A 14,393-nucleotide genomic window follows, 5' to 3' on the forward strand; every position below is an offset into this window, starting at 1 on the left:
TTCTTCTTCCCTACTCTACCTGGCACCCACCACACTGGCCTCTGCAGCTCCAGCCCCAGAAAGACTCAAAACAGGACTCTGGTGTCGGGGCAAGATGGAGGTCCAGTGGCTGCATGCTCACCCACTCTGGTTGGTCCCAGCAAACACCTTCTCTGTGGACTCCGGCATATGGGGGAGGGGAACCAAGGGGGTATTCAGAGGGGAGTTGTATACATAAGCAAAACTCTTTGGTTAGTATTGGGAGGGGGCTAGGGCTCCTCAAAAGGCCTGGAGGAGGGGGATGGGCAGACTAGTCAAAGCAATAGACCTAACATCATAGCGTCAACATGCTAGGCTAGACTGGGGTGGATTGTCACGAGCAGGAGGTCACAAAGCCCACGAGCAACAGGACTCATCACGGGAACAGTGGACATGAGAGTTGTAAAGGGCTCTGCCCCCTTGTCTCTGTCCATCTCGTCCTCACTTCTCACAGCTCTTCCGTATTTCTTCCTAAATCCTAATTTTCCGATAGCTGTCAACATGTTCCTGGCTTCCCCAAATTCCTGGTCCCTGTTGGTCCTGTGTCCCCATGGCTCTTTCTCCTGGGCCCACCGTCTTCATCGCTAGCCATTACGGCCTTCCCAGGGCGGGCAGTGGCATGTTCTCACTTGTGAGGCATCCCTGTCAGAAGCACTTAGTGTACAAATTAGCCATGGCCTCCCTGCCTCCCTGTGCACAGCTCTGGGCGCTGGGCTGACAGGGCTGCAGCTCCCGGCCTTCTTCCACCTGCCCGGGGCACACAGCAGCCTGGTGTGGACCCCTGGCCACCACCCACAGCCAAGCAGGAGGTCCCTCCCGGGTGACCAACCAGGAATCTTCTCCTGAACCCCAACTTGGAGCCAAAAGGGGTGCCCACCACAGGGTTTATTCGGTGAAATTCTAGGGGCTTCAAAGCTGAGGCCCAGCCTTTGGATTACTCCAAGAGTGGCAATCCCTGGTGTTGAGGGCAGTGGAAGGCCTGGAGATAGGGCCAGCTCACAGGCCCCCACTGCCCCACCCGCCATCCTGCCTGCCATTCAGGCAGGGAAAATCATCTGTGACAGGCCCAGGAAGGCTGGCCCCGGGGGCCGCAGAGCAACGCACACAGCTCCACTTCCCAACATATGGCTGCTGTCGGCCCCAGGCACTGCTCAACCAGTGCCAGGCTCAGAGACGGGGTGGGGGCTTGGGCAGCCTGAGTTTGTCCCACCCACCTGGACAGGCCGGCTGCTCCCTCTAAAGGAAGAGGCCCCTGTCCAGCTGGAATGTTCCCATGAAAGGGAGTTTACAAATACCACCACCACCCACACACAGACAGCAGCCGGCTCAGACCCTCCAGGGATCACTGGAGTCTCATCCATCCAGCTGCCTGGCATACAGCGGCAGCCCTTTCCTGCCCCAGGTTGGTGGGTAACCCAGCATGTCCAGGAATGGACCACTCAGATCCCAGGAACGTCATCCCTCAGACTCCTGCACACCACCACTATGGGCTCCACCAGTGTCCTGATCTCCTGAGCCTAGGTTTTCCCTGTGCAGCCACCAGGTCCTGTTACCTCCCTTCCTATACTGTGTATCCACTGTGGCTCCCCGGGGCCATCAAGACCTGCACCCTCCAGCTGGTACAGCGCTTCAGGCACGATCCTATCTCTGCAGTCAAGCCCTCAGTCTGCTCCCCCACTAGCCTACAGTCCCCAAGGACACTTTGAATGTGCAAAGAAGGTGAACCCCCAAGGGTGTCTCTTCCTTTCTGGACCAGGGATTTCACGTGGACTCTGGATGCTGCCACGTGTCCTGTACTCATAAGGTGCAAAATGAGCCACGGCCAAGTATCCTGTGCGGCACTCCAGGGCTTCGGTATTGCTGTCGCTCCATGGAGTCCCTCTGTGTGGGGGCTTTAGACCCTGTTTGGCTCTAGCCTCTGCCCCTCTGCCCACGGTGGAGTACCAGACAGCCCCTCCCTGTCTTGGTGAGGGCTGTAACCCTGAGGGAATGAGACAGTGCAGAGTCCAGGAACTTCGCCCGGCTCACGAGCCCCCAACACACACAGGGCCAATGCTAATGGAGGTGACAGGTGGGCAGCCATGGGCAGATCAAGAAGGGAAGGTTAATGGCTGAAATAAGCCTCCAGCTGAGGGTAAAGGCATGCCCTACACCAGGAAAGACCACCAGGCCCCTGTCCTAGTGAAGGACCCTATTAGGGCTTGACGCTAAGACTGGAGGCTCTCTCTAGAGAAGAAGGAGCTGCCGCTCAGGGGCAGTGTGGGCAGGGTCTCGGGCTCAGGGTGACAAGCCCAAACACAAAGCTATGGGGTCTCAGCCACCGTCAGGAAGTGGGGCCATTTCCTACAGCTCATGGTCCCCCATTCCTACAGGAATGAGTGGAAAGCCCCAGAAGAGGCATAATCCAAGGCAGGAGAGGAAGGGGAAATCATGAGAGCCTGGATGTGCCTGAGAGCCCCTTGGGCAGAAAGTTGGGGACTGTCAGGCACACGAAGCCCTCCAGATCTCCATGAGCAAGTCCAGGGCTTGTTTCCCTTCTAGGAAGCACGGAAATATGTCCAGGTGATAGAAACCCTTAGGGTCATTTTTAGATGTGGTTTCTCCTTCCCCTCTCACCCAAATTTCTGAAAAGGCTCATTTAAGGTGATATGGGCATGTGGGCCCCTCAGGTTCCCTCGGGCTTTTCCCATTCTGGACATCAGCATATTCTGTCCATCTCCCTTCTCTGTGCCTCCATAGAGCTGGCCTAGGCAGTGATCACCCCTAGGGCTACCAATCTCATACCTGCGATACTACATGGCATGTCTCTGGGTTTCTCCTGCAGACCACAGGTTCACTGAGCTGCAGCAGGTTTTGCTCCCTGCATGCTGAAGCCAGGCCTTCCCTGGTGACAGTGACAGCACCCTCCAGCCCATCCCTGGTGTTACCAGACAGAGGCTGTTCCATAATTCCCAGAAAGGGCATGGCTAGAGAGTACAGAGCTGTTCTTGAGAATAAGGGGCTCATGCCTAGTGTCCCCACTCCCCTTGTCTCAGAGTGACTTGAGTCTGCCATCGTCGCTAGTTAGTGCCCATGAGAAGCTGGACTCCTGGCCCCAGGACTCCTGGCACGTTGGCCGCTCAAGCTGTCTCCCAGCCCCAGGCCACCTGCATGGTCAGATGGTTAGCTGGGCCAGGCAGGCAGAAAGGAGAATGCTGTATGGTCCATAGCACCACTTCCAGCTCTGGATGTCCCGCAGTTGGGGGTGGGCTGCTTGCAAGGAAGGTGGCATGGAGACAGGAGGAAACTAGACTGGGCAGGCCCTGCTCCTTGACCAGTAACCCTTGAACTTTGGCCAACAGCTGGGCCCTGGCCATTATGTCTGCCACACAGACATGGGAACCAAGTCCAGGTTCATGGGACCAGAAGTACCGAACCCTTGGTGCCCTCCACCCCTGGGTAGTGACCCAAAGTCACTAGAGAGATTTCCCTTCTTCCACAAGATCTGAACTGGAGAGATCTCAGGAGCCAGTAGCTGGGTCCTGGGTTCCCAAGAGTCTCTTGACCTCTGGGCCTCCGCAGCACAGGCCTGGGATAGCAAACACCCTTTCATGCTTGAAATGCCGTGCAGCACACCTCTGGGCTAAGGTGTCCTCCCCACTCACAGGCGGACTCCAGAGAGAGAGAGAGAGAGAGAGAGAGAGAGAGAGAGAGAGAGAGAGAATCTGTCCCTGTCCATGCCATGCTCACTGCCCACATGCACCTCTGGAACTCACCAGTTAGGCAAATTTCCCTGGGACCTGGCTAGGAAGTGTGACCCCAGATGTTAAGTTTTGACAACCCAGGAGCAGCTCTGGCCACGAAGACATTAAAGGGAAGGAAGTTCCAGCCTCTATATAGTGTTCTGGGCATTCCAAACCCTCCTGGGTCCTTTGTCACATCACAGTCCTTCCAGGAAAAGCCACCAGAGGGGATGAAGTCCTTCAGACAGTGGGCACAGGCACTGGATGTGTCCCGAAGCAGGGAGGAACCTCCTAGGAAGTGGAGAGTGAGGGCTGGGAGTGGCATGATGAATCCAGGGGTGGGGGGTGTTAGTGCATAGTGACCATTAGCCGGCAGAGCAAGGGGCGTGAGAGGCGCCTCGTGTTTGGAGTAAAGGAACGACACAGGCGCTCTGGCTTGCCCAGGGGAAGCTGGCAAGGACCCATAGGTTCCACCGCCTGAGCTCTGGGCTCGGCTCCTCCTGGTCCGCTCTGGAGGCCCCCTATCCTAGGGTTCAGCCCCCAGGCCCTGGTTTGGGTGGACAGGCGCCTGTCAGGGGCCAGAACCCTGACGGATGTGTGCTGACGCCCCCTCTTGCCGCTGCGGGGACCCGGGAGACTTGGCTGCCTCTGCGCACCCCCGCGGCAGCCTGCAGGCGTCGGGGGCGGGGACGGTGCCAGGAGCCCCTCACTCGGCCCGCACCTGCGCGCCACTCCAAGCTCTTGTAGCACCGTGGCGTGTCCGGCCTCGCTCCCTCCAGGAGCGGTCCCAGCGCGTCCACTGAGTGTACCGGGCGGCGTGCAAGGAGGTGGGAGCCGTCTGCGGCTGAGGCTGTCCCGCCTCCCTTGCCCAGCCTGGTCGGAGGTCGCTGCGTTTGGGAGCTCGCGCAGTGGCGCACGCGCTTCGCTGCCAACTTTGGTGGGCGCCTGTGAGACGGCGTCGGGGGACGCGGAAGGCGGCGGCGGCGGCATCACGGATTCGCTACCGCTTCCAGCTCTGGACCTCAGTTACCCTGTGGTGTCCGCAAGTGGGAAGTTTGTCCCTCCACGGGGCCTGGCGCACACTTGGCAGACGCCATAGGATCGGTTCGGCAGACGCGGTAAGGCAGACGGGCGGCACTTCAAATGAAGTTGGGGCTCAGGCTCCTGACGGAATGCGGAATGCGTGGAAGGAACTGCTTGTGATCCCAGCACCTTGAGGGATCATCGGGGCGGTGCCCGCAGCGGGGAGGCAAAAGAAAGGTTGTAGGGTCCCAGCTGTCCACCTCAGCTCCTGTGCCCGTCCCTGTAGGGTACTGAATCCCAAGAGGCTTAATGAATGGGTGGGCTGGCCCCTCCAGCTATTAGTTCTCCTGACCAGGCACGCAGCCAGAGTGTCTGGGAGCACATGCCAGGTTGTAAGTTGGGGCTGGGACTGGGTGGCGGCAGGATGAGTGTGCCTTTGTGTATGTGTGGTGTAGGGATGTGCACTGTAGTGGACCAGTGCCCAGCAGCATCCTGTGGGTCTTGGAGAGGTCAGCACCTCGGTGCCTAGTCTGGAGGGAAACACAGGAGGAGCCCCAACCCTGGGTCCAAGGCCCCAGGAGGACCCTCGAGTCCGGGCTGGGAGGTGGGTTGAGCGGTAGCACCAATCAGCACAGCTGTGTGGCTCCCAGGGCTGGGTGATCGATGGCCCCCGCACAGACGCCTCTGTTGCCTGAGCACACATGCCTATCTGTCATCACATCTTGTGGGGGGCGGGAGGGGGGATGCAGGCAGGAGAAGAGGCTGCCTCCTCTGTACATGCGAAGTCCAGGCTGGGTCTGCAACCCCTCAGGGAGCCCCTGACCCTTTTCTGAGCCAGCATCCACCTCCCAACCTAAGAGTCTCTCTCTCAGCCTGGGTTGGCCCCATCTCCAGAGCCCAGCCTGGCCACGTGGACCCTCCTGTATGGTCCCAAGCCTTTTGATATGCAGTGCTTTTCACCCTTCTAACTGCCCAGCTAAGAGGTGCCAGCCTGATCTTTGGTGAGACTAAAGGTGAATATCTACCATGGGCAAAGTGCAATGGCCAGTATGCAAGAAAGCGGAGTTCTTGCTTTCTCCTCCCAACCCTGCTGTTCAAATCATGAGGCTCATGTGTGTCTGCATCTATGATGATTCTCTGACCAAGTGTGAGTCACAGCCATGTCTGCATGTGTCTTCCGGCATAGTCTGTAATGTGGGTATACCCTTGTGAACAGCCGTATCCATTCCAAGTGGGAAGTGGTATGAATGTGTGTGCCCTTGGTGGCACACCCTGTGCCGGTTAGCTCAGCCAAGCAGGAGTTGTTCCTCCAGGCATAGAGCAAGGATTCCTTGGGAATCTTGCACGCTTGTATGCACACACCCAAAGCCCATGTGCACACGCACCGTGCACAAGCACTGGGGTAGCGGACAACCCAGGTGGTGGCCCAGATGGAGTGGAGAGAGGCTTCTGAGCCAGTGTGCAGGGCGTGGGGGGACGAGGGTCTTGGCTGAGTGCGGTCACTGCAGGCTCAGTCACTGACCTGCCTGAAGCCACCCAGATGGAGCCGGGCTGAGCAGGTGGCTGTGCCATGAGGCCGTGCTGTGACATCCACTCCCCCCAGCCTGGGTTGGGGGACCTCATGTGTGGCTGACCCCCCTGAGGGACCTCCAGTGTCCACTTGACACTCTGTTAGCTGGCTTGGCCATGCATACATACACTCACACACACATTTGCACATGTAGTGTTAGTCAGATCTCAAAGTTTCTGGGGGCTTCTAATCTCGGTCTTTGCTTCTCTTTCTGGCAGGGGCAGGTGTCTCTAGAGGGCCATCAGACTGGTGCCTCTGGTCACACACGGCTGCTTTCATTCTCTTACCAAATGCTCAGTGGGTACCTGCCTGGTGCAAAGAACAGAGACTTAATGGGACCGGTTATCCCAGCAACTGGCCTGCGGGGCCATCTTGGCCCCAGAAGTGGGGATTTGTACAGGGTCACTTGCTAAATAAAATACAAGACACCCAGTTAAGCTTAAATTCAGAAAAACAATGAATATTTTCTTAGCACAATTTCTGGGTCCTCCTTAGACCATCCTTATATTACAAACTTACTTATGTCTGCCTGGGCCAGAATGGCTAGGCACCTTCATTTTCTTTTTTCTTTTTCTCTTTCTTCCTTCCTTCCTTCCTTTCTTTATTTCTTTCTCTCTTCCTCCCTTTCTTTATTTCCTTCTTTCTTTCTTTTTTTTGACAGAATCTCTCTCTGTAGTTCAGGATGGCCTGGAACTCACAGAAATCCCCCTGCCTCAGCTTCTCAAATTATGGGATTACAGGCGAGTGCTACCATATCCCCTCCCAAAAGAATGAAGGAGACTTTGAGGCAAGGCAAATGGGGGTGTCTTGAGTTCTGATGAAGAGACCCCTAGTGAAGATGAACAGAGAGTGAGAAGGCCTGGTGTTAATTGGGTCCTTATCTCTCCTATCTGCAGGTGGCCATGATACCCAAGCTTGCCTGCTAGCAGGCTGCCATGTCTCGAGAGGCAGGTTCATGCCGAGTGGGCACTGGGACAAGGGCACGGTCAAGGAAGCCCAAGAAGCCACATTACATTCCACGGCCCTGGGGCAAACCCTATAACTATAAGTGTTTCCAGTGTCCCTTCACCTGCCTGGAGAAGTCACATCTCTATAACCACATGAAGTACAGCCTCTGCAAAGACTCCCTCTCTCTACTGTTAGACTCTCCTGACTGGGCATGCCGCCGTGCGCCCCCCTCGCCTAGGCCCCGGGTGCCCACCCCCAACGGCTCCACAGACTTCTTAGACCCTGGTAGTCAGCCTACTGTGCCGGATCTCATTGTCACTGATAGCCTTTCCCAGCGTCGTTGTGGCAGGGGCCCCAGACCTGGATCAGAAGAGTCCCCGGGGTCACTGCCCCCTCTGGCTAGAGCCATCCGGAAGGGTCCAGGCCCCAGTAGTCTCTTGACAGAGTCATGGAAGCCAAGGCTGAGCGGTGGTGGTCTGATGAGCGAGGCCCTTGGGGCTGTGGCTTCAGCAGGTTCTGAGAGGAGTGCCCCCTGCTACCCACCACCCGCCCAGGGAGAGTTCCCTGAAGCCCAGAGCCTCCACCTGTCTTTGCTGGGTGTCAACTACCCTCTTGGCCCAGGCCTCTTCTCCTACCTGGGGCCCTCACTGGCGGCTGCCGCAGCCCACATGCCCTTCCTGGCCTCCACAAGCCCCTTGCTGCCCCCCGCAGCTTTCCCAGCCCCACAAACACCGGAGCGCCCAGGCCTGGCGCCCCGCTTGTACTACCCACTGCTCCTGGAGCACAGCCTAGGACAATCAGCAGCCAGGGCTGCCCCTGCCAAGCCCTCTGTGCCCCTCAAGGGGCCTCCCGGGGCTCTGGCTGCTCCTGGGCTGCTGAAGGTGCCCGTGCCGGGGCTGGGGGCACCTTGGCCTCCTGGCTTGTCCAGAGACCCAGGGCACGAAGGAGAGCTGGAACGGGTGCCTCAGAGCAACCAGCAGAAGAGGCTGCCCCTGGGCAGCCTGCCTGAGCTCCCAAAGGCCCCCTCCTCGAACCTGGCGAAATTTGGCTGTCAGAGCAGGTGGGTATCAGGAGCGCTGGGTCTTGGGGTGGGGGTGTCAGGGGTGGGCTGAGTGGGAAACTAGGGGTAGAGACTCCGGGCCACAGAGGGACCTGATACCCAAGAGTCCTTTTTCTCTCTTTGCTTCTGGATGTCCAGTTCTAGACTGGGTCCTCTTCTTTTCCCTGGGGTAGAAGAGCAGAAGAAATAGGCTGGGACTTAGTGGGACTTTAGGGGCCAGGATAGCCTTCTGACTGGCTTCTACTTCTCAGCCTGCCAACAGGCACCTCCCTGATATTCTGGCCTGAGGACAAGGAGCCAGGTAACCCTGAGGCCCCAGGCCCTGAGGTCCATCTTCTGCAGCAGTCACAAGGCCAAGCACTAGGAAGTCCGGGCCCAGTGGGAGAGGACCTGAGCCAGGCCTTTGGTGACTACGCCAGGGTGGAAGAGTGCTTGGGGCAGCTGGCACCGGCTGGGGACCTGGCCCCTAGACCTCTCCGGGAGCAGCTTGGCAAGATTCGCCGGGAGCTGTTCAACATCCATCAGGCACTGGCCCGGGCAGCTCGGCCACTGGACACACCCCTGGACCTCTCCGTGAAGCGGGTGCCTCCCAAGGGAACTAAGGCACCTTCAGGGTCCTGGGGGCTGCCTGATCCAAGCCCCATGCTGGCAAGGGGGGCCTCTGAGCCCTCCAGCATACTGGGCCCTGTCCTTGAGCCTTTCTCTAGCCATACGACCAAGTGTGAGGCTGACTCCAGTGTCCCTCCTCCTGTCCTCCCGCTCCAGGCCCCTGAGGACCACGTAATTCCCGGTGGCGGCTGGGGTAACCGTCTTGGGGCTGGCAGCTCCCAGACCCCTAAAGATACCCCTAGCTTGCAGATCCTCCCAGGTGCTGAGGTCTGTCCACAGCCACCTTAATGTGTGGGCTCATCTCCCTGACCTGGGCCCCATTGTCTGGGCCTGTCCAGTGTCGGTGTGCATGTATTCTGGACAGATACCCCCGTTCCCCCCACTAGCTCATGGTAGAGGTTTATCTCTGGGGTCACATGGACATAACAAGGTCATGATTTATTTATTGAACAGAGTTGTGGACATTAAAATAGAAAACACCTTCAAACACCCTGCTTGGGCTTCTTTCCTTTTCTGTCCCTGCATAAGCACCTCATGGAAACGTCCCCAGCCTGAGTATCCCAGTGAGCAATGTCTTGGACACCATGCTGGGGGTCACCTTTGGCCTCAAAGTCCTCATTCTGGACTTCGTTCTTCCAAAGACTCTGGAGCCAAGGGGTGGGCTGGGCACACACACTCAATTAGGGGACTCGGGGAAGGGTGGCAGACAGGCAGACATGTCAGGATGACCTGGCCTATTTCGGCTCACTGGGGATGGGCAAGGACCCTGCTCGTCCTTGGGTCTGAATCCATCCAAGCAGCCCAATGCCAGCTTTGCCTGTGGTGGCCAAAGCCTCCTGCCTTCTATGGCTCTAGGCTGCTCACCCCGTGTGGCCTTCCTGGGCCCCCCGCCAGCCCCTGCAGCCATGATAGGCATCGGTGGCCTTCACAGCTCACTGCTTCCCTCCCAGTACAGCCCTGCTTGGCTTTCCACAGGCCAGGGTGGGAGACAGCCAGGGAGGGCTTCTGGGGCCCCCCAGCCACAGCAAATTACTTTTCTCCCTGGGGAGCTGGGCTATAGCCTCCATGCCCACTCAGGAATGCCCTGAAGTACAAGCTGCCCTCAGAGGAGGTACTGTTCTCACCGGGGCTGGACTGGCCAGGCTGGGGCCAGTCCAAACAGGACCTTCAGCTGCTCCATTAACCATCTACCTGGTGATAGCATCAGGTAGCCACCCCACTGTGAGGCATGACAGGTGGTGTTGGGGCTGGAGTTCTGGCTGACCAGACCAGGGTGCTGTACAGCTGCAGGCCAAGGCTGACAAAAGCTAGCTGGACGCCATTGACCTGGAGGCTTCCTGGGGAACTACTGGGGGGAGACAGACGTCCAAGGAACCTCAAGTCCTAGATCTGAGGCAACTTCCTCTCAGCACCTCCATGAGCCTACTGCATCCCAGTTTCTGATCCTGGGAGGCAACATCGTCAGCTTCACAGGAACAGAGATAGGGCTAGCTTGACCTCCTGGTGGCGGTGGCAAGATGGTGACCAAGGTTTGGTCCTGATGCAAATGTCCTGCCTGGAGGGGTGGCCTATAGTTGTTGAGGGCTATAGGTACCTTCTGGAGAGGGCAGGCTTGTCTGGGAGACATTCAGCTCTGAGGGGGCAGTAGGAAGTGTCCAGGGTAAGGGTGAGGCCCAGAGGAAGACCCTAGCAGGAGGGTACAAGCCTGGAGGCCAGGGACTCAGCAAACAGCCCCTCCCTGCCTCCTTGCTCAACTTGTCCCTGCAGGGGACTTGTCCGGTGACTCCTCCCCTACTCTGCCCCGACTCCACACACACACACCCGGGCTGTCTCCAACAACAGAAGCGTGAATAAAGTCCTGAGGCCAGAGCAGCAGCCTGGCCCTCGGTAAGGGATATCCTGGTCTCTGTGCAAGGGGCAGGTGGAGAGCCCTGAGCGGGCTGGGGTTTGGCTGTCTCTCTGGTCAAACAGAGGGGCTGTGGGTGGGAGACAGGGACACTAACTGGAGCGTAGGCCATCCCTGTGAAGGAGGAGTCCCAGGGCTGGTGAGTTTGAGAAATGCTGCTTACTGTCTCCCCTCACCCTCCCTCCCAAGCTAGGACACAGCTATGTCTGTGATTCGGGCCTTAGAGGAAACCTTTGACCTTCTGGAGCGGGTAGTCTCTCTCTGACCACTGTTGCAGACACCTTGACACCTGTGTGCCTGGCTGCTGGGCTTGGGGACCAGGTGAGCACTCAGAAGTAGGAGGAACTGAGCATGAATACAGCTCAGCCCTTACCCTCCACCTCCCCACAGTTCTTCACCGGTACCATAGGAGGGCACCAGCACCCATCAGCCACCATCGGCACATCTGTAGCTGCAGAGAAGCTGAGACTGACTGACTTGCTGCCCTTGGCCTCCAATCTGTCCTGACCCCTTGACCTCCTAGGCCACCCCTACCTCCAGCCACCTACATCCCAGGCCCTGCTTGATCTCAGGCTGGACCAACAAAGAGAGGCCAGTTGCTCCTGGCAGCCCCGGCTGCTGGGGCAAATCGTGGTGCCAGCGGGGGCTGCAGGGGCCCCCCGAGGCCTGCACTGCTCCCCAGATGGCCTGCTCTTCTTGACGGCTGGCGCTGCATCCTGTGTCCATGTGCTGGATCTGGAGGGACGTTCCATTTGTCAACTATCCTGCTGCATGCCTAGAACCGGAGCCTTTGTTCCAGAGGATGTAGCTGTGACAGCTTCAGGACTTGTGGTGGTCAGTGACCTCATCCATGGGGCCGTGTCTGCTCTTCAGTACACTTCCCGGGAACCCCAGGGCCGCTGGGTGACTGTAGGCACATTCTTGTCCCCCCGAGGGCTGGCTGTGGATGCCTTTGGCCACTTCCTGGTGACAGACTACTTGCCTGGAACTGTGCACAGCTTCATGTTGGGACCAACTTGGGAGACCCTGGCTCCAGCCTCTATGCTAGGTCTGGAGGGCCCCTGTTGGGTAGGTCCAGGGCCTGATGGGGGCCTTGCTGTGAGTGAAGAGTTTGGGGATGTGCAGCTGTTTGGCAGTGCCCACCAGCGTCTGGGCTCCCTGGGAACCTTGACTGGGCATAGCTTTGGCCATCCAGCCGGTGTGTGCTCTGACTCCGAGGGTAGCATTCTTGTGGCTGATGAGCAGAAGCACCAGGTAACCCTGTTTCCCCGGGTTGGGCCACCCATCTGCTTGCAGTTGGAGGGACTGGAGAGGCCCTTGGGTATGGCCTGTGCTCCCCAGGGCCAATTGGTGGTGGCAGATGCAGGGGATAACTGCATCAAGGTGTACCAGTATCTTGGAGCGATGGCCTGAGGGTAGGCTCTGGGGAGAACAGCCCCTTGCTATGACTGGCCAGCCCTGAGTCCTTTGTACTATCCTGGAAGTTTGGTGGCTCCTTGGGGGATGCTGAGCCTGCTTTCACACCTGGCCTTAGCTGGCCTTCTGATTTCCTCTTGGTAAGTAAGTGCTCCTGTCTACTCGGCAGCCATGAATACCACCTCCCCATGAGGCTCTAAACTAGGCCATCTCCATATCCCTGTTCAGTATGCCCCTGGCCCTTCATGCCCCCAACCCCCAAAGGCCACCCAGTCCTTAGCTGTGCTAGCTTGGGTCTCAGGAGTCCTGAGCTTTCAGGTGACACTTGAAGCTGCAGATCCTGGGTGCTGAGCCCATCCGACAGTGCATAGCCAGGCAACATCTCCTGCCAGGTGCCCCAACCCTAACATCCTAATCAGAGGCAGGCAGGCAGGGAGGGAGGGAGGGTGTGGCTAGCAGGGCTGGGCAGCTTGGGGCAAGGGTGTGGTCTCTTAGTGCCCCAGCCCGGAGCCTCAGAGACATCCCCATTCTTGAGCCTCCAGCAGCAACTCTGGGCCTAACAGAGGTAAGGGGTAGACACATGAGAGGGACAAACCCTGGAAGTGTCCTGGAAGAAACACATGGCAAGGGTTGGGTCTCCAGGTCTTCTCCTGTACATATCCCATTTTGAAAGAGGTCTTCAGTTTCTCCTGCAATCCGGGTCCAAACCACTCTGGAGCTCTTGGGTCGGGTACCGGGTGGCACAATCCTTTCTTTCATACTCTTCCATTCAAGACAGGAAAATGTTGGCCTTTCCTCCCATGTTACAAATGAGATCTGGAAGGGGAGGGGAGCGCGCGCGCGCGCGGTGTGTGTGTGTGTGTGTGTGTGTGTGTGTGTGTGTGTGTGCGTGCGTGTGTGTACTCAGTGAGAATTGCGCGCGGTGTGTGTGTGTGTGTGTGTGTGTGTGTGTGTGTGTGTGTACTCAGTGAGAATTGCGCGCGGTGTGTGTGTGTGTGTGTGTGTGTGTGTGTGTGTGTGTGTGTGTGTGTGTGTACTCAGTGAGAATCCGGGTTTCAGTCCGCCCCTTCAGGGTATGGGACGGCAATCAGCCTGTCATCTGGACATTGAGATCTCTGGTTTATAACACCACACTTGTCGCCCCCTCCAAGTTATCCCAATATGCCTTGATCATTATGTTGTAGGGGATTAATGGACAATGTAAGATCTTTGAGTGTAAGTAAACGCTCAATAAACAGTTGCTGCGTTTTTAGGGATATTGTTCTCGGACTAAGCGGCCCAAATATGTCGGCGTGCACCCTGCCTGCAATGCAGAGAGATGGGAGGGCCCGGGGCTTAGGAGCCTAGGCAGGGCATGAAGGTGAGAATAAAGCGACCTGGGTCCCTAAAGGCTGGTTTCACCCGGTCTTTCAGGACATTTAAAGCGGGTGTAGGTTTGATGGCTGGAGTCGCGCGCGCGGAACTCTCGGGCTCAGTTGGTGGGCAGCCCGGGCACGTTTGGGGACGGACCGTCGCGCGGCAACGCGCGGAGCCGGCGGAAATGGGGCTGATGTCCCGCGGCGGGCCTGGGGGCCGCGAGCATCGACGTCCTCCCGGGCCCGCCGGACGCGGTTCCCAACCCAGTCCCTTCCCTACCGCTCGGGGACGCGGCCCAGGGAAGCAGCCGGTGAGCACTAGGGGGCGGCGGGACCGGGAGAGGAGGAGGAGGAAATCCCGAGGCAGTGCAGGCCTCTTGGTCCTCAGTGCCTGTCTCCTAATACTCTGAGATGGGAAATCCGCAGGCCCGAGAGGAGGGAGCGGCGGCGAGCCCCGCGGTTGACCTCCAGGCTCGGCGGCACCCGTGTGGGTCTGGCCTGCAATCCGGAGCTTGAGGGCGCCGAGCGGCCCCTCCTCCCCTCCAGGAGGGCACTAGCTGGAAGATTCCTGGAGCACCGGTGGAGAGGTTCACACTTGTCCTTGACCCCCAGTAAAGATCGGAAACAGATTTACCCCCTCCTTTTGAAATGAAAAAGGAAAGCATTTAGAGAAGCAAGAAAGTGTTTCTAGAGAACAGGTCCAGATTGGCCTCACAGTCCCAATGTAGCAAAGGATGACCTTGAATTTTTGATCTTCCTGCCTCCA

The 14,393-nt window shown here is 58.1% G+C and overlaps 2 protein-coding genes across 3 annotated transcripts; both read left to right on the top strand.

The window, feature by feature from the left end:
- Nucleotides 1-3,982: 3,982 nt before the first annotated feature.
- On the top strand, nt 3,983-9,434 carry Prr35 (proline rich 35). Its single transcript, XM_015997574.3, has 3 exons — nt 3,983-4,858; nt 7,230-8,341; nt 8,593-9,434. The coding sequence occupies exons 2-3, from the start codon at nt 7,269-7,271 to the stop codon at nt 9,236-9,238; spliced, it is 1,719 nt and encodes a 572-aa protein (XP_015853060.1). The 5' UTR covers nt 3,983-4,858; nt 7,230-7,268; the 3' UTR covers nt 9,239-9,434.
- A 799-nt stretch (nt 9,435-10,233) lies between these two features.
- Nhlrc4 (NHL repeat containing 4) lies at nt 10,234-12,724 on the top strand. 2 transcript variants are annotated; one of them, XM_076578119.1, is made up of 2 exons: nt 10,234-10,837; nt 11,046-12,724. In XM_076578119.1, exon 2 carries the CDS (start codon nt 11,628-11,630, stop codon nt 12,267-12,269), a length of 642 nt encoding a protein of 213 aa, XP_076434234.1. In that variant the 5' UTR covers nt 10,234-10,837; nt 11,046-11,627; the 3' UTR covers nt 12,270-12,724. The 2 variants fall into 2 exon arrangements, with proteins under 2 accessions (XP_076434234.1, XP_006978892.2); XM_006978830.4 differs by having other exon boundaries at nt 11,247-12,724.
- Nucleotides 12,725-14,393: the final 1,669 nt, after the last annotated feature.

This window comes from Peromyscus maniculatus, chromosome 8 (assembly GCF_049852395.1).
Source record: "Peromyscus maniculatus bairdii isolate BWxNUB_F1_BW_parent chromosome 8, HU_Pman_BW_mat_3.1, whole genome shotgun sequence".
NCBI lineage: Eukaryota > Metazoa > Chordata > Mammalia > Rodentia > Cricetidae > Peromyscus > Peromyscus maniculatus.